Raw genomic sequence first — 18,257 nt, forward strand, 5'->3', positions numbered from 1 at the left:
TCTTCCCACCTTATAGTATGTATGTATTGCATTTTTTTTTCTTATAAGCCCTTTGGTTTTCTGCTTCTATTCCCATTCTTAAAATTCTTAAGGACTTGATTATGTCTTTCCTACTTTTGTGTTCTTTCTGTATAAAGCACTCCTGTATGACAATTTCATTGGACACTTTATTTGTTGAATGAATGATGTGGTAAGCGAAACAGTTCTTGATCTGGGACAATTTTTCAGGATGGAAGCACTACTGATGTCTGGGTGATCCCAACGTCAGATCCAGCTGCTAACCTGCACCCTGCTAAACCAAGCGATTTTTCAGCTTTCATTAACCTGGTGGAGTTTTGCAGGTATTTTGTAGAATTTTAATTATTTAAGAGTGAAAATCTGTTTAATAACGCTAATAGAGAAGATATTTATATAAATGTAAGAGTTTAAATAGTAAATGATTTATAATCTAAAATTGCTTTTATAGACTTTTAAAGTATTTCTAGCAGTTTAGACTTAGCTTTTTGGGTTTTTTGTGTGTTTTTTTTTTTCTGAAAAGTTAGAAGATCTCAGGAAAAAAGAAGCATAAATATCCTTAAAGGTGCTGGAAGTCTAAAAGTGTTGTAAGTGTAATTGTCTGCTACTTAATGTCTCATAGTTTTACAGCTTAATAAGAATTAATAGGATAAAACTTTCTTTCTTAAATATTTTGTCTTTATAGGGAGATTCTTCCTAAGAAACAAGTAGGCTTTTTTGAGCCGTGGGTGTACTCATTTGCATATGAGTTAATTTTACAGTCTACACGATTGCCACTCATCAGTGGTTTCTACAAATTGCTTTCTATTGCAGTGAAAAATGCCAAGAAAATAAAATATTTTGAGGTAAGTGTTTCTTAGTAACCTGAACAGTTCTTGTGTTTCTTTTATAGCTTTTGTGTTTATATGTGTTTATAGAGTGCTTATGGAATATGTAGGTTTTTTTTTTTTTTTTTTTTTTTTTTTTGGTTTTTCAAGACAGGGTTTCTCTGTATAGCCTTCGCTGAGCTGGAACTCACTTTGTAGACCAGGCTGGCCTCCAACTCAGAAATCCGCCTGCCTCTGCCTCCCGAGTCTGGGATTAAAGGCGTGCGCCACCACGCCCAGCTCGGAATATGTAGTTTTAAAGTCTAATCTTGATAATTAAAAAGAAAACTTTTTTATGGATGTTAATTAGAAGACTTTTTAAAAGCTAGTAGCATTTTCTACTTTGATTATTAAACATCTGGATAATTATAGATTACCAACTCTTTAAAGTATTCCTGGGACCAAAATATTACTCTAGAAGTCCTAGATTTTCTCAAGATTTGGCTAGTCAGAGACACTTCTGGGAGTCTACAAGGCATCCATGTTACAAGCCCTTCAAATGTCCTGGTGCCATGAAGTTTGGGGATGACTTAAGTTGTACAGCTAAAGGTCCTATTTATCACACAAAACCCTTAGGATTGGAAGGTAAAGAAGGGATGGAGGTGACCACTGCTTATGGCTTTGAGTAATCCCTACCTCCCCCCCACCCCACCCGTTCTGTTTCTACTTGGTGTCTGTTGGAGTGCATCCTTGGAACTGAGTCTCCCCTTTCCTCCAAACTAGACTATGGGAACATGAAAAGGATTGGTCCTCTGGAGAAAGATAGAGAACTGGGAGTTGAGGGTGTGGAAGTTCTTGATTCTTGCTTGACATAATAATTTGCTGCTTTGATTGACAGGGAATTAGCCCAAAGAGTCTGAAACATTCTCCTGAAGATACAGAAAAGTATTCTTGCTTTGCTTTATTTGCAAAATTTGGCAAAGAGGTAATATTTAAGTAATTTGTCTTAATGTGTTACAGGATCTTTCTTAATGGATGTTTTTTAATATATATGTGTGTGTGTGTGTGTGTGTAGTTTTTTTTTTTTTTTTTTGAGTTTTATATTTGCTCATTTGTTTGAGATAGGGTCTCATTGTGCATCCTTAGCTGGTTTGGAACTCACTATGTAGACCAGGTTATCCTTAACCTCATAGAGATCTGTCTGCCTCTGTCTTCTGAGTGCTAGGATCAAAGGTGTAAGTCATCAGGCCAACTTTTTTTCCCCTTCAATTTTTGATATAATGCATTTCTTTATGTGTTTATGGATGTTTGTGTATCATGGTGCACATATGCGTGTTAGAAGATAAATTACAGGAGTTGGTTCTCTCATGTCAGTATGTGGATTACAAACTCTGGTCAACAGTCTTGGTGGCAAGCTCAATAATGCACTGACTCACTGAGCTATCTCTCTAGCCTTGGAAATTGGTTTCTTAAATTCAGATTGGGAGTGAGGTTTTGTTTGTATGCTTGATTGGTGGGTTTCACCCTGCTAAACCAAGTGATTTTTCAGCTTTTCATTAACCTGATGGAGTTTTGCAGGCATTTTGTGGAATTTTAATTATTTAAAATATTAAATTTATTGATGGTGGTGTTTTTTGTTTTGTTTTGTTTAATTTTATTGTCTGTGCATATGACACATGTTAAAGTCAGAAAACAATCTGCAAAAGCCAGTTTTCTTCCACACTGTGTGTCCTGGGCCAGTGTCACTTTGTCAGACTTGATAGCAAGTGCTTTTACTTACTGAAGTATCGTTCTTGCTACTTTATGTGACAAGGTCTTGACATGTAGCCCAGGTTGTCCTTGAGCTTCCGTTCCTCTCTGCTCAGGTAGGCAAATATTGGGATGACATATTTGTCTTGGTAGTAAGGTCTTTTAAAAGCTTAACACAGGAAATCACTGCTTGAAAAACTGTTTAAATTCTCAGGAAAATAATTCGTTTGAGTGATAACAACTCAAATATAATAACTATATATTGGCCTGTATTAATAAATAATTATTCATAATAGTGGATTTCATTGTGACATTGTAGTATCTTCCTGTAATGTACATTATCATATCTCACCCCTTTTCTTAGCTTTATAAAAAGTGGAAGCTTTATATAGAAAGCTTTACATAAAAGGGAATAAGAACTTAAACAAATTAACTTTTTCTGGGAGTTAGCATTTAGTTTTTAAGCAAATGTAGTTATGACAAATAAAGATTACATGCTTATTTTTCACATTTAAGAAGAGGCTGAATATTTTTAATTTTCAAATTGTAAACTATATTCTGAAACATAGCCTTTTGTGTGCTCTTTCTTGCTAAGGTATCAGTTAAAATGAAGCAGTACAAGGATGAACTGTTGGCCTCTTGTTTAACCTTTGTTCTGTCCTTGCCACATGACATCATTGAACTTGATGTAAGAGCCTATGTCCCTGCATTGCAGGTAGGTGTGTTTTCTTAAGTAGACCCTTAACTTTGATCAGTACGTTGTTTCCTAGAATACATGGAAATGCCAAGTTAAATCAGGTGATCACTCAACAGTGAGCTTGAACACTTCCTAGCTGGTAGGTTTTTTTTTTTTAAAAGATTTATTTATTTATTATATGTAAGTACACTGTAACTGTCTTCAGACACTCCAGAAGAGGGAATCAAATCTCTTTGTGGGTGGTTGTGAGCCACCATATGGTTGCTGGGATTTGAACTCAGGACTTTCCGAAGAGCAGTCGGGTGCTCTTACCCAATGAGCCATCTTACCAGCCCAGCTGGTAGGTTTTTAATAACAGAAGTTGCTCTGCTCCTCCCCTCAACATTGACCTGAGAATTGAGTCTTGCAATGGTTGAAAGCCTGCAGTAAATCCCCAGCCATGGACTGGCTGCTGTTTGTTTTCTTGTGGTGTTTTGGACTATGTGCACTAACTTTTAACAGTTTCTCAGGGCTAACAATAGAAAGTATGTCAATTAGAAACAATAAAAATCATTGATGGGTTTCCTTTTTAAGTCTTAAATTCCTATTTCAATTTTCCCTGTTTGTATTGACATATAGATGGCTTTCAAGTTGGGCCTGAGCCATATGCCACTGGCAGAAATAGGTCTGCATGCCCTTAAAGAATGGTCAGTTCACATTGATAAGTCTATAATGCAGCCTTACTACAAAGACATTCTCCCCTGCCTTGATGGATACCTGAATACTTCAACCTTATCAGGTAAGTTTTACCGAAATTGGGAGGAGTAGCATGAATAAAATTGGGATATGCTAATAAAGTTGATCTTGTATTTTTTTGAGCTTGTAAAGTTCCATCACAGAATAATCAAAGTTTTTCTTTTAATTTGTCATTTCTTGGTTGATTTGTTAATATTTTATAAACTGGAAGGAAAATGAAGCTTATTTTGAGACTGTAATTTTTTTTGTTTTTTTGATTTTTCAAGACAGGGTTTCTCTGTATAGCCCTGGCTGTCCTGGAACTCACTTTGTAGACCAGGCTGGCCTCAAACTCAGAAATCCGCCTGCCTCTCCTCCTGAGTGCTAGGATTAAAGGCATGCGCCACCTCGCCTGGCTGAGACTGTAATTTAATTACAAGATTCCTTCCTTTCCTTTCCCTGCCCACTGTCCTTCATTGCCTGTTTATTCACTATTACTCATATATTCCTAAATATTCCCTTTGAGTTCCTATAATGTTACTTGTTTATGTCATCATGGCTGACCACTTGGCACTGGACAACTAATTGTTGTGCTTTTCTTTGGGAAGACGACTTCTACCTGTAATTCAAAGGTTTCATTTTTTTCATAGTGTCCCACATTTTCTGTCTTCCTTTCCTATGTTTAAATTTTTTTCCTGTTTCTCATTCATTGTCTTTGAGCTATTCTGTATTCTGCTTGATCCATTCTGCTTGTTTTCTAAAGTGACAATTTTGGAATTTTGGTTTATTTTAAAAACACCGAAAAAAAAAACCACAGAAAAAAATAAAAAAAAAAAATAAAAACACAGAAATATTATAAGAATACCTTTTCCTTTTAATCCCAGGTGTGAGGAATGGGGCTGCTTCAGGTTGTCCACAGAAGCTGCTATGATGTGCCTCATGCTCTAACAGGGCTGTGATTTTCGACAGCTGCAAATAGTTTCTGTGATTGTGTGATGTTTGGAATTCTGGGGACCTTTTGGATGGTCTATAAATGCCAGGGCCCCCAAGAGTGCTATGGGTTGTTGGTTGTTGTTGGTTTCGTTTTAAGTAATCATGTGCAAAGAAGAAACAAGAGGAAGAAAATGGATACTCTGATGGCAAAGCTTGAACTTGCCCCTAGGAACTCAACACTTCTAATCAGCAGGAAGTAGTCTAACAATAATGTCACCACTTCCTTCCTGACATGTGGCTACTGTTTTCCTTTGGTTTTCTTGTTTGAGCTGTGTTCTTTTCAATTCCATGTTCATTTCAGTTTGAGTCTTCAGTGTTTCTGTTTCTTGATTGAATTCTATTTTGAGTCTTGGATTGTTTTTGTCATTTCTATCAGGTTTACTTCTGTATTTTCTTGGGTATCACTCCGGGCATTTACTTAAGCTTATTCTCTCTGATTTCATTGAGCTGTCTATTTATGTCTTCTTTAAAGGCTTCAAATTCCTTGATGAAGCTTAAGACTGATTTTTTACATTCTGTGTCTTGGAGTTCATCTAGGTAATTCTCATTGGCAAGCATTTCTATAAGAGTGGTAGGTTTGAGAGAGAAGATAGGGCTTATTCATTCATATTGTTGGTATTCTTGAGACAAGAGCTGGGCATGTAACCTTGAAGTAGAAGAGAAAATGTGGGGCATGTTGGTTCTAGAGGTTAGAAATAGCTTTTGTGGATGGAAGTGAGGTAGACAGATAGGAAGTGCTTCATGGTCCAGGCATAGTGTTTGACAGAAGATAGGAGTGAGTAGAAAGATTGGCTACAGTATGGATTGGCCCTCTGGGTTGGGAATTGGGAGAGTGGGTTCAGGCCCAAACCTATATAGCTCTTTTGCGTTGAAGGCCCTGCAGAACATAGTAGGCTGCTTCATTGGTTGTAAGACCCATGCTATATATGTGAAAGTCAGGGTCGCTCAACAGAGTGCATCCTGGAGGAGAATATGGGAAGTCTGTGTATGAAATGGGGTGGTGAAGGAAGCACAGAGTGATCTGTGAATGGGTGCAGGTAGGTCAGGTCCTGACAGAAGCTGAGGGGTCAGCTGGTGAGCAGATATAGGTAGGTGGCCAGACTAGGCTATGGAACCCAGGCTAGGTCTGGCTGGTTTCTGAAAAATGATTAGAAAGTTACAAGGACTATTCATAAGGCTAGACCCTGAAGGAGGACCCTGGGAAATATGGGTATGGATTAGGGTTGTGGAGGTGGCATAAAGGGACCTATGTGTGAGCAGATGCAGGTTAGGCAGGTCTTGGTATAAACCTACAGCTTGGTTGAGGTGAAGGAGGATATAATAAGATAAGTCCAGATCATGGCATGTGGGACTCTGTGGAACCTTAGAAGTACTCATTTGGTGCTACTGTTTCAGCAGGGTTAGAAGATGCAATCTTGATGGAGGTAAGTTCTTCCTTGGGGTTTGGCTCTGAAAGTTTTATAGCTTTGGCCTAATTCCAGTTTGCTCTCTTTTCCTTTATGTTTGTGGCTGAGATGTTATTTCTCAGCTGCCTGCTCCTTCCATGCTGCCATGTTTTCTTGCCACACTCATCACTCTGGAACCATAGCTTAAATAAACTCTTATTAGTTGCTTAGTAATGGTATTTATCACAGTAACTTTGTTGTGTACACTTGTCTTGCGCCTATTGGTTGGGGAGTATTCAACTGTGGAAGGGGACTTGCTTTGTCTAACACTTAAGCCTTAATTTGCCAACCAGGTTGTTAGTCACCCACGTATATGTCTCTGCCAAGTAGGATGCCAGTTCCTAGGGAGGTCTTGGGAACTTAAGCTTTACTCAATCCCTACTCAAAATGAGAGTCTTAGTAATAGATGCAGGTGTCTCTCTTATATTTGGGTCCATCCTAGGGGCAGCTTATAAAGCTTATAAATGTTGACTCAAGTCTAAGCTTATTGTGGGTAACTATACAAAGCAGTTCTACTGTCTTCTAATGTGATTGATTTCTGAGGGCATGGAACATAACAGAATATGTAATCAACTTGCACATGAGAAAGTTTCTTAGTAAAAGCAGAAGCAATATGAGAAAACTTCTTTATAATTTTATTAATAGCACAAAATGGCAGGCTAATCAGATAGGAGTTATCTAGGCCTTAACTATGACCAGCTTCCAGGACATAAGAAAAAATCAAAATAAAAAAAATTAAAGAACTAGAGAAACTGAGGTAATGGCAATCAGGAATTTTGAGAGCCAAAGATTTGCTGAACTAAGCCATACCCACCATGCAACTTATAACTACTGATAAATAACCTCATGGTAGAATAAGCATCTAGGCAATAGAAAATCTACATATATCAAAGATTTTATTTAACTTAGCAGTTAATAAGAGAAACAAATGGATGTTACAACTGGTTTCCATAGCCTGAATCTTAAAAACAAAAAACAAAACAAAAAAAAAAAACCTGTAACTTTTAAAATTCATTTGTGAGCCAGAGGATGATGGCTTGCACATCTTTAATCCCAGCATTCAAGAGGCAGAGGCCAACAGATCTCTGAGTTTGAGGATAGCCTTGTCTGCAGAATAAGTTCCAGGACAGCTAAGGACCACACAAGAAACCCTGTCTTGAAAAGCAACAACCACAAAACTAACAAAACTGTATTTGTGTCAAAGCTTCATGAGGAACAATATTACCGTTTTTTAAAATTTTTATTAAAATGAGTGAATTCTTTCTTTCCACCATGTGGGTCCAAAGGATTAAACTCAGGTCATCAGGCTTGGCAGTAAGACACACACAGGGTATCTTAGCTGTCCATACTTAAAGTCTTACAGCATCCTCCCTTCAAGTATTATTGTAAGGCAGTAATAAATAAAATGTATAAATGGAAAACTTTCTTGAGTAACTTAGATCTAAGTTGCCAACCTGTTGTCCCTGTACCCTTCAATATATATTTCCTACATCAAAGTTGTAGCTGTAATTAACCCTGCAAAAAAGGTTCAAAATCATGGCATTGGTACAAATGTGATTGACATTTACTCTTTAGGTTCTTTAAGGAGTTGTATTTATAAACGTTTTTTTTATATTAGTTACTTTAAGCATCACATGTCCATTTGTTTTTTTCTAATGTTTTCTCATTATTAGATTTGTTGGTGTTTAGGAATTGCCACACCAACTATACAAATTACTGATCTCAGTTAAGTAAAAATAGTTTATTGAGGAGAGACTGAAGGAAAGGCCATCCAGAGACTGCCCCACCTGGGGATCCATCCCATATACAGACACCAAACCCAGACACTATTGCTGATGCCAAGAAGTTCTCGAACCTGGCAAATACAGAGGCAGATGCTCACAGTCAACCATTGAACTGAGCATGGGGTCTCCAATGGAAGAGTTATAGAAGGGACTGAAGGAGCTGAAGGGGTTTGCAACCCATAGGAAGAATAACAATAATGACCAAGTAGACACCCCCTCCCCCGAGCAACTGGGAACTAAACCACCAAGTACACATGGAGGGTCCTATGCTCCAGCCACATATGTAGCAGAGGATGGCCTTGTTAGACATCAATGGGAGGAGAGGCTCTTGGTCCTAGGAAGGCTCCATGCTCCAGTGTAGGGGAATGCCAGGGCAGGGAGGTAGGAGTGGGTGGGTGGGTGGGTGGGTGGGTGGGTGGGNGGGTAAGTACCCTCATAGAATCAGGGGGAGCAGGGATAGGATAGAGAGTTTCTGGAGAGGAAACCAGGTAAGGGGATAACATTTGAAATATAAATAAATAAAATATACAATAATAAAGAAAAAAGGACATAACAGCAACAACAAAAAGGAATAGTTTATTGAATGAACACCCCAAGACTGAATATTCAGGACCACAAAAAGGACTCAGAAGCCCACATGTGGTGCCAGTCTGTTGTCAGGGCAGGCTTATAAAGGAAAAAAACCAAAGTGAGTTCATATGCAAGTGCAGGAATTGTAGCCCAGTGGTCAGCTCTAACTCTAGCCATTTTAGACCTAACAGTTCAGTTCATATTGGCCTTTAACTTGATGGGTCCTACGTAAAGCTTTGTGGAATTTCTTAAGATTAACAAACCTCATACAGAGCATACAGAACATAACAGGATACGTGATCTGTATGACTGTACTCTGAGTCAAATTATTTTTCTGTGTCAATGACTGGCAGGCATATTACAGCAACAGTATGAAATAGCTAGCAGGCATGGAACAAAATGGCTACAGCTATGCTGGAGATTGGTCAGGGATCAAACCATAATTCAGGTTAATGAAGTGGTGTGCCTCCCTTGAAATCTGACCCACTATTAAGAGACTTCTTGTTTTTTTGTGTGTTTTTAACTTTTCCTTAATGAATCTATATTTGTCCTACTCAGGTAAAAATTTTTAAAAAGAGGGTGATGGTGTTTGAGATAGTTCAGTGGGCTGTCACCTCCAGGCCTTATGACCTAAGTCCGATGCCCTGGACCCAAGTGACGGAATGAGAGAACCGAACAAGTTGTTCTCCAGCCACCATATACATGCTGTGGCACATGTGCATCCTGTGATTAAAAGGCACAACTCTAATATTTTGTTGTCGCTTGTTTGTTTTTTCTTGGTTTTGGTTGGTTGTTTTCTGAGACAGCGTTTTTCTGTATAGCCCTGGCTGTCTTAGAACTCACTGTGGAGACCAAGCTGGCCTCAAACTCAGACATCTGATTGTCTCTACCTCCCAAGCACTAAGCTTAAAGGTGTGTGCCACCATTTCCTGGCCACAGGTCTCATCTTAAAGGGAAATAAGAGGTTGTTTATTTTGGAGCTATTTTGAATGACCCTACCCTGGAAACACAGCTTTAAGTTACTCTCAAATTCCATGTTCCAATGTGGAAGCAGTTCCACACAGTTTTTATAGTTTTATAGTACTGAGAAAGTCCTAAATCAAGGCGTTTAAAATACATTGATGGGTACACCAGAGAGGTAGGCACAAAGAGGTGGGAGGCGATTCCTTATAGGCTCAAGATGCCTTCTGATGGCATTCTTGGCTTTTGGATTGGTAGAAACTAATTGCAAATGTTCTAAGAGGTTTTTATCTATTGTCTCAAGATAATAGTTCTAAGGTGGGCAAGGAATAACAGTTCTAGAGGGCTAGAACTAACCAGTCTCTAGACCTGCAGCGTTCTAATGTCTCCACAATACTGGGATTCTAATAAACCAGTCAGACTCTGTGGACAGTTTCCATTCACAGTCTCTACGACCAAGTAAAATAAAAAGTAAAATTTTAGGACAAACATTATAAATACTATTCTTCATGAAAACTTTATTCATAATAGCTTTAGTGTCTATTCGTTCATAGTTCTTCCTGAGTTGTTTATTATTGTGATAGTTACAGAATGATAGTTTTTGCTTCTGTTACTCTTTTTTTTTTTAAAAAAAAAAAGATATATTTATTTCATGTATGTGAATACACTGTTGCTGTCTTCATACACACTAGAAGAGGCCATCATATCCCATTACAGATGGTTATGAACCACCATGTGATTGCTGGGAATTGAGCTTAGGACCTCTGGAAGAGCAGTCAGTGCTCTTAACCGCTGAGCCATCTCTCCAGCCCACTTCTATTACTCTTTTTTACTCGATTTGACATTCTTCTAGAAGAAATAACTTGCCTTTTCTATTCCAGTAGAAACTTAAGAAATCTCATGTTTTCAAGGATTTGATTATGAGGCTTGGCTTGTCACAGGTTTGGCTTGTGTCTAAGGTGGAAGAACTAAGTCTTAATACCAAATAATGGTCAGTCTTTTAAGTGTAGCTTACCCAAGCCCACAGGGGCTTCTTTTGTGGACAGTGATATTCAAGACAGTACATCTGAACACTTTGTGTTCCATAATTTTAAGGTTTGAAATCATAGTTTAAATAACCAAGACTTTAATGTTCCTATTTCATAATGTGGTGTAAATGTTGCTTAAAATGTTCTTCTTGTTTACTGCCCACAGATGAAACTAAGAGCCACTGGGAATTGTCTGCACTTTCTCGTGCTGCCCAGAAGGGATTTAATAGAGATGTAGTGAAGCATCTGAAAAGGACAAGGAATATTTCACCTGTAAGAAATCATTTCCTTATTCTTTACCTGAAGTAATTCAGAGATTAACTTATGAAAATTAAAAAAAAATCTTCATTTACATGTTAGTTGTTTTGCATACAAATTTAGAGTATGACTTAGAAATAATTTTGGTATCTTTTCAGCAATGAAAGCAGCTGACATTAATTATTTGGATTCCTGTCTTGTTTGTGCTTTCTTTGCTGTCCCTACTTTCCACAGTGAAAGGTGTTGGGGTTCACATTCAGCGTGATGGGGCATGTAAAACTGATGCGTCCTTACAGATGTGTGTATGGACTAGGCTGAACTCACTCCCATTTTTCTCTATGATGATTTGCTTCCTTCTTTGCTTTGCTTTGTGTTTTTGGTGATATTATCTTTGCTAGGTTGTTTTGTTTTTTCTTAATTTATTGTAGGGTAGGATCAGAAAAATACAAAGAAAATTAATTTAGTTTGGAAAAAGTATTTTTTGCTTGAAATCATAATAAAAAATTGTAAAGCTGAGTGTTGCAAACTAAAAATTCTTGGATATGTATATTTAGTTTTGGAAGTTTTTGATTGAAAGACTAGATAAAACTAGAAATATTTTCTTTTTGAATTTTGTCATATTCAAACAGTGGTATAAAATTAATTGAACATATATCAGGATTTGTAAACAAAATTTCTTTATAGACACATATTATCTATTTCCTAAGCATGGATGCAAGGCCTAAATCTTGCTGTGAAGAGATACTGTGACCAAGGCAACTCTTGTGAAAGAAAGCATCTAATTGAGGGTTTGCTTATAGTTTCAAAGGTTTAGTCTGTTATTACTGTGGCAAGGAGCATGGTGGCGTGGAGGCATGTCTCATCTCTGTGATGAGACAGGATGCATACTTACACGGGCCTGCACTCCTACAGAGGCTGCCTGGCAGAATACTCCTAGGTGATACCTTGAATTGTATGTTGCAATCCCCACTTTTTTCATGGTCACTGTGTCCTAGTTTGCTCTCTGTTGGTGTGATAAAATGCAGACCAAACCAACTTGGGGTGTTATAGAAGCCAGGTTCTTAAGAAACCAAGCAGCGCTCAGAATTGGAGAGCTCACTGTATTCCCAGCTCTGTTGTGGGCCTGAAACAGAGATAGTTCTTTGTTTCATAGATAGTAACGTCTATCCTCACTTGCAGTTTTTTTATAGTTTCTATGGTTTGAGTGACGGCAGTGCTAAAATCCCTGTCTTCACCAGTGTCTAAGGGTGGTCTCATGACCTCTGAAGGGAAGTTTCCCTTCATGTTTAATCATGTTTACAGAAGCAAATGGTGTGGAAAGTGATTAGAACAGTCTTTCTTTAGCAACAAGATCAATTTCTATGTTCACCATTTCTTAGCTTTGTTCACACTTGCTTTTTCAAGATAGAGGAAGGGGATTCATCTGAAACAAGCAGGAGTACAACACGCTGAGTAAAATTTCTAAAAATAAAAAAAAAATAAAAATAAATACAAACAAAAGGAAAAAAAATGTTCTGCAGCCCTCCGGCAGTGGATTGTACAGGCAAGCAGTACATTATGTTAGGTACATATTAAAATAATAATTGATTAATGTATATTTTTCTTTCTTCAATGTGAAGAAAGGGTTTTGGACATACAGGTTTAAGTTCATCATCAGTGGAAGCCAGTTCCTACCAGAGGCATGAACTGAAGCAGAAAACCTGCTTATGCCTTACTCTCTATACCTTTCTGAGTTTGCTTTCTCATATATCCCAAGAACATGTACCCAAGGGTAGCACCACCCACAGTGTGCTGGGTCCTCCCACATTAAACATTTAGTCAAGAAAATGCCCCACAGACATGGCCACTGGACAGCGCTATTGAGCCAACTCCCCAACTGAAGTTCCCTCTCCCAGGTTATTTGGATTTGTGTCTGAATTTGACCAACATTTTACCTCAATGAACGAAGAAAGCCGTCCTTTTCAGGGGAAATATCCATTAGCACACAGGTAGTACAATGAGTTTTATAGCTGATACATATCTTTTTCACAGGATTGATGATAACAACAAATGTCATTTTAGGCATCTGCAATGAAATGTGTCAACATTTGGAAAATCTGCGTGCTCTAATGAACCAGTATTTTCAGATGAGCAATGCATGATTGTAAAAAAGAAACAACAAAATCCATTCAAACTGTAAGATAAATGAATTTAGCATATTGGAGTATATGTAAAAGTTCATTGATAAGGCTTCAAATTCTACCTTATGAAGGATAATTAGTTAACTAATATGACTACAAAGTGCTGCTTTCTCTTCTACATACACCCATGTATGAGCTCTGTGACTCCTTTGAATACAGCTAGAGCCTTTGTATTAATGTGAAGCAGATCCACTCTTCTGAGGGTTTTTGTTTTGAAAAACATAATTTTCATAAAAGTATGTTGTTTTTAGTGTAACATTGGGTTAGCATTGTTTAAATGATACCTTTTAAAAGTTTGAATTACTAATGTAATATTTAGTAGTGTGTCCCATATAGCCAAAAGTGCTTTGAGGGTTCGTGGTACTTCTTTAGAGTGTAAAGGATCTTCCCAAAACTTTGGGGCTACTGACCTTATGCTGGATATCCATCTGTAAAATTGGAAGTTTTATCTTGTAAGGATTCTCAGTAGCATTGATAGTACCATTGAATAGAATTTACATAACTATTAGGAGATATTAACAATAGGTAATCTTTCATCTTCACTTTAATTTTAAGCTCATTTATCATGTTTATCAACTGAACACATTTGCAGGATGAAGCACTGTCCTTAGAAGAAATAAGAATTAAAGTAGTACAAATACTTGGATCTCTGGGAGGACAAATAAACAAAAATCTTGTAACAGGTAAGCCCCTTCCTAAGGTAACACTGTAGTTAGGTTTGTGCTTGGAGCTGACTGTGTGCCTGTTTACTTCTCACCAGCTCTTCTAGCACGCTTCTCATGATGTCAGAGTCACCCGTGCTCATATGTGCTGTGCCCAGTTCTATATTATTGCCACTGTTGTCCTGAACATCACTTTGGGCTACCAGAGCATAGTATTTATTGTATTTCAGATTTCCTCAAAACTGATCAGCTTCTCTTCGCCCTGTCTGGTCACATTCAGAATCTGAAGTCATACTTTGTACTTTTTAAAACTAGTTGGAGCCTCAAGTTAATCAGCTCAAAAGACTTTATGTCGTCTTCTCTTTTTCCTCTGACAAGAATGAACTATGAAGCCCAGACCGGATGGCCTGGAACATGCTATACAGATGAGTCAGGCTTCAAACTTTTTCTACCTGTTGGGTGCTTGCATTAGAGGGTGTGCAACCATGCTGGACTATCAAAGACTTTTTAATCTTTGCAGGTAGCACCTTCTGGCCTTAGGTTGTGGGACAGCACCCCCAGCAGCAGTCCTATGTGAGAACACTAAACCTAATATTCTTGGTTTTTTTTTTTTTTAAGGTTTTTTTTTTTTTTTTTAGATTTATTAATTTTACAGGTTTTGCCAGAATGTCTGTATGTGCACCACATTAATGCCTGGTGTCATGGAGGTCAGAAGAGGGCATCTGATCCACTGGATCAGTTATAGATGTTATAGATGTTATACAGTTATAGATGGTTGTGAACTGCAATGCAGGTGCTGGGAACCAAACGAAGGACCTCTGCAAGACCAACAGAACCACTGAGTCCTCTCTCCAGTGCCTAAACTTAATATTTTAATATGGGGATATTTTTAGAGTGTTTTTATATTAGAAAATCTCAGCTCTCTTTACTTTTGAAGTTTGGTGTTATCTGGAGACTTTTAACTATTTAAGAAATTAGAACCTATACTTGGAAAGTATTTTCAAAAGAAGATTTTGCGTGCATATAAGCACATGTGCATATGGAAGCCTGAGACTGATATCAGGAGTCTTCCTTGATCATTTTCCACCTTATTCTTTGAGGCAAGATCTCTCAGTTGAACTAAGGGCCTGCCTGTATATCTAGGCTGCCATGTTCACCCAGTATTTACTTGTTGACTTGGAATCTGTGCTTTGGTTCTAAAACATGTAATGAAAACACTTATCCACTGAGCAACCTCCCTAATTCCTTCAAAAGAGGAGATATGTTTTTGTTGAGAAAAGGTCATCAGGGGCTGGAGAGATGGCTCAGCAGTTAAGAGCACTGACTGCTCTTCCAGAGGTCCTGAGTTCAATTCCCAGCAACCACATGGTGGTTCATAACCATCTGTCATGGGATATGATGCCATGGGATATTTTGGTTTGTCTGAAGACAGCTACAGCATACTCATAAAAATAAATAAATCTTTAAAAAAAGAGAGAGAGAAAAGGTCATCAGTAATCTTGGCTGGCCTGGAAGTTACACAAGGATGCCCCTGATCCTGCCTCCCAAGTGCTAGAATTAAGAGCATGGTACCACAACTGGCAAAAAGGAGATTTTTTTTTCAAATATACTTATTATTTTCTATCCTGTTTTAAGTAGCTGTCACTGAATTTGCATATTCCTATTGAATAATGGTTATAGTTAACTTAAATTTAGAAATAACAGCTTCAAGGGTTTTCATATTCTTACATAGCTAAAGCAGAAAAAAGGAAAGAAAAAATGCTTTAAAAGTACCCTAATATAGTTAATGAGCTGTAAGAGACAAGGTCTTGAATTAAAAGCACTCTTCTAACACTTTTTCATCAGCTACATCAGGAGAAAGGATGAAGAAGTATGTGGCGTGGGATAGGGAGAAAAGACTCAGCTTTGCAGTACCCTTCAGAGAGATGAAGCCTGTCATTTATCTGGACGTCTTTCTGCCTCGGGTCACTGAACTGGCTCTTTCTGCTAGTGACCGACAAACCAAAGTATTTTCTATTTCATTTTATTCATTGTTTATAGTGTATTGCTTTAAAAACATTAACATGTTGGTTAAGAAACAGACACTATATATTAGCTCTTCTAATATTACTTTTAAATGTTTTCAGAAGTGGGTATCATTGATAGATGAAAATTAAGTATAAGTCCTCATAATAAACATAACCTGTAACAGAAAATGCAATGCAAGGTATGTTTAAAAATAATGCTTGGGAAGAGTTTGATTATTTCCTTAACTTAGCGATTGGGGACATATAATCTCAGATGTTAACCACTAATACGTAAATTTTTAATGTGCTCCGAAATGTACTTATTAAAGTGATATTTACAAATGAAACCAGGATATGAAGTCTATACTGTGTGAAATATACTTCATATGAATGTATTGCCTTCAGAGTCTGAAGTTTTTAAATTTCAATTCTTAACTCTTGGATAAAGATTAAAGTGAATGCAAGTATCAATTATATATAAAAACTAATATTTCTAGTTCTTTATTTGGAGTACATAGTAGTTACCATAATGTTTTTTCTCTTAAATGGCTAATTAAAGATAAAAATTTCCAAATATTCTTTTGTAAATATGGTAACCAAAGCTCTGTTGAACTTGGTTCCTCTTAGGTAGCAGCTTGTGAACTGTTACACAGCATGGTTATGTTTATGTTGGGAAGAGCAACTCAGATGCCTGAAGGTCAGGGGTTGCCTCCCATGTACCAGCTTTATAAGCACACATTTCCTGTGCTGCTTCAACTTGCATGTGATGTGGATCAAGTAAGTATGTGATTAGGATCTAAACAGTTGTAAAAACCCTAAAAAAATAGGATCTCAAACTGGGCACGGTCATACACTCCTATAATCCCAGAGCTTGGGAGAAACAGGAGGATTGAAGAAATTGCAGGGCAAACACACCAAAAGAAAAAAAGGTGTTTTCATTAGAAGTCACTGCTGCCATCCCGCTACCCTGTACAGTCTGAGGTACTTGGTCCAGTGACCCAAGGATTGGAACATTTCTTATGTTATATTTTACTATTTGGTGGAGGGGCAGGTTTTGAGATAGGATTTGTCTGTGAAGCCATGGCTGTCCTGGACCTAATTTGTAGACAGGCTCACTTTAAACTCAGAGATCTGTCTGCCTCTGCCTCCCCAGATTAAAGCCATGCTGGGATTAAAGGCCTGAGAGTCTGTGACCTGCTACACTTTAAATTTTTTTTTATTTTAATTTACTTTATGTTATTTTTATTGAAAATAGAATTTTTTCAAACAATATTCTCTATTTATAGTTTCCCCTCCCCTAATTCTTTCCAGACCCTTCACATCCACCCAACTTTATACTCTTTCTATCTCATTAGAAAACAGGCATCTTTAAAAAGAAAATAGTAATAAAATAAGATAAAATACAAACTAATATACCAAGATAGGACAAAACCAAAACCAAACAAACAAACAAAGAACCAGGAAAAAATATGGAGCCAGAGAAAAGGGATAGGTAACACAGACATAAAGACACATACATGAGCCCGGCGTGGTGGCGCACGCCTTTAATGTCAGCACTTGGGAGGCAGAGGAAGGTGGATTTTTTCGAGGCCAGCCTGGTCTACAAAGTGAGTTCCAGGACAGCCAGGGCTATACAGAGAAACCCTGTCTCGAAAAACCAAAAAAAAAAAAAAAAAAAAAAAAGACACATACATAGAAATCTTATAAAAGAAAATTAAAAAGCTTTATATCTGAGCTTATTTTTGTGTTGGCTATCTTGCTGGCCATGGGACCTGCCCTTAAATGTAGTTTGTATCCAATGAAACTTCATTGNAGGAAATAATTGTTCCTTTTTGAGCAGTTATCAAATGAAGGGAGTTTCTGAGTTAGGGATGGGGCTGCGTCTGCTTCCCCTCTCCGCACTGGGAACTTATCTGACCCATGCAGGCCCTGTGCATGTTGCTGTAGTCTCTGCAAGTAAAGATGGGTATCAGTCCTGTGTTTTCTGTTGCCTCTGACTCCTAAATTCTTTCCACCTCCTCTTGCACAGTTCCCTGGGCCCTAAGGGGAGAGATTTGATGGATATATATACTATTTAAGACTTAGTGTTCCAATGTCTCTTGCTCTCTACATCTTGTCCAGTTGTGGATCTCTTGCATTTGTTTCCATTTGCTGCAGGAGGAAGCTTCTCTAATGATAGCTAAGCAAGAGTAATCTATGAATATAGCATAATGTCATTAGGAGTCATTTTATTGCTACATTATTCCTTTAGCAGAACAATAGGTCCTTGGCTTTTCAAGTTTCAAGTCCTCAGCTATCTGAGCAGTGTTAGGAATGTATTCCATCTCATGGAATGGGCCTTAGTTATAATCAGATAGTGGTTGCACCTACATCTCTTTTGAATTATAGTA

At 37.7% G+C, this 18,257-nt stretch overlaps 1 protein-coding gene across 1 annotated transcript in view; it reads left to right on the forward strand.

Annotated features, from left to right (window-relative positions):
• The window catches only part of Prkdc (protein kinase, DNA-activated, catalytic subunit), a 201,570-nt gene that overhangs the window by 45,664 nt on the left and 137,649 nt on the right, over positions 1-18,257 (forward strand). Inside the window, exons 16-24 of the mRNA XM_021209938.2 lie at positions 229-341; positions 701-860; positions 1,720-1,806; positions 3,166-3,285; positions 3,886-4,045; positions 10,928-11,034; positions 13,792-13,882; positions 15,707-15,867; positions 16,495-16,644. Coding sequence (XP_021065597.1) covers positions 229-341; positions 701-860; positions 1,720-1,806; positions 3,166-3,285; positions 3,886-4,045; positions 10,928-11,034; positions 13,792-13,882; positions 15,707-15,867; positions 16,495-16,644 — 1,149 coding nt within the window. The remainder of the gene's footprint in view (positions 1-228; positions 342-700; positions 861-1,719; positions 1,807-3,165; positions 3,286-3,885; positions 4,046-10,927; positions 11,035-13,791; positions 13,883-15,706; positions 15,868-16,494; positions 16,645-18,257) is intronic.

Source organism: Mus pahari, chromosome 12 (genome assembly GCF_900095145.1).
Source record: "Mus pahari chromosome 12, PAHARI_EIJ_v1.1, whole genome shotgun sequence".
Classification (NCBI taxonomy): Eukaryota; Metazoa; Chordata; class Mammalia; order Rodentia; family Muridae; genus Mus; species Mus pahari.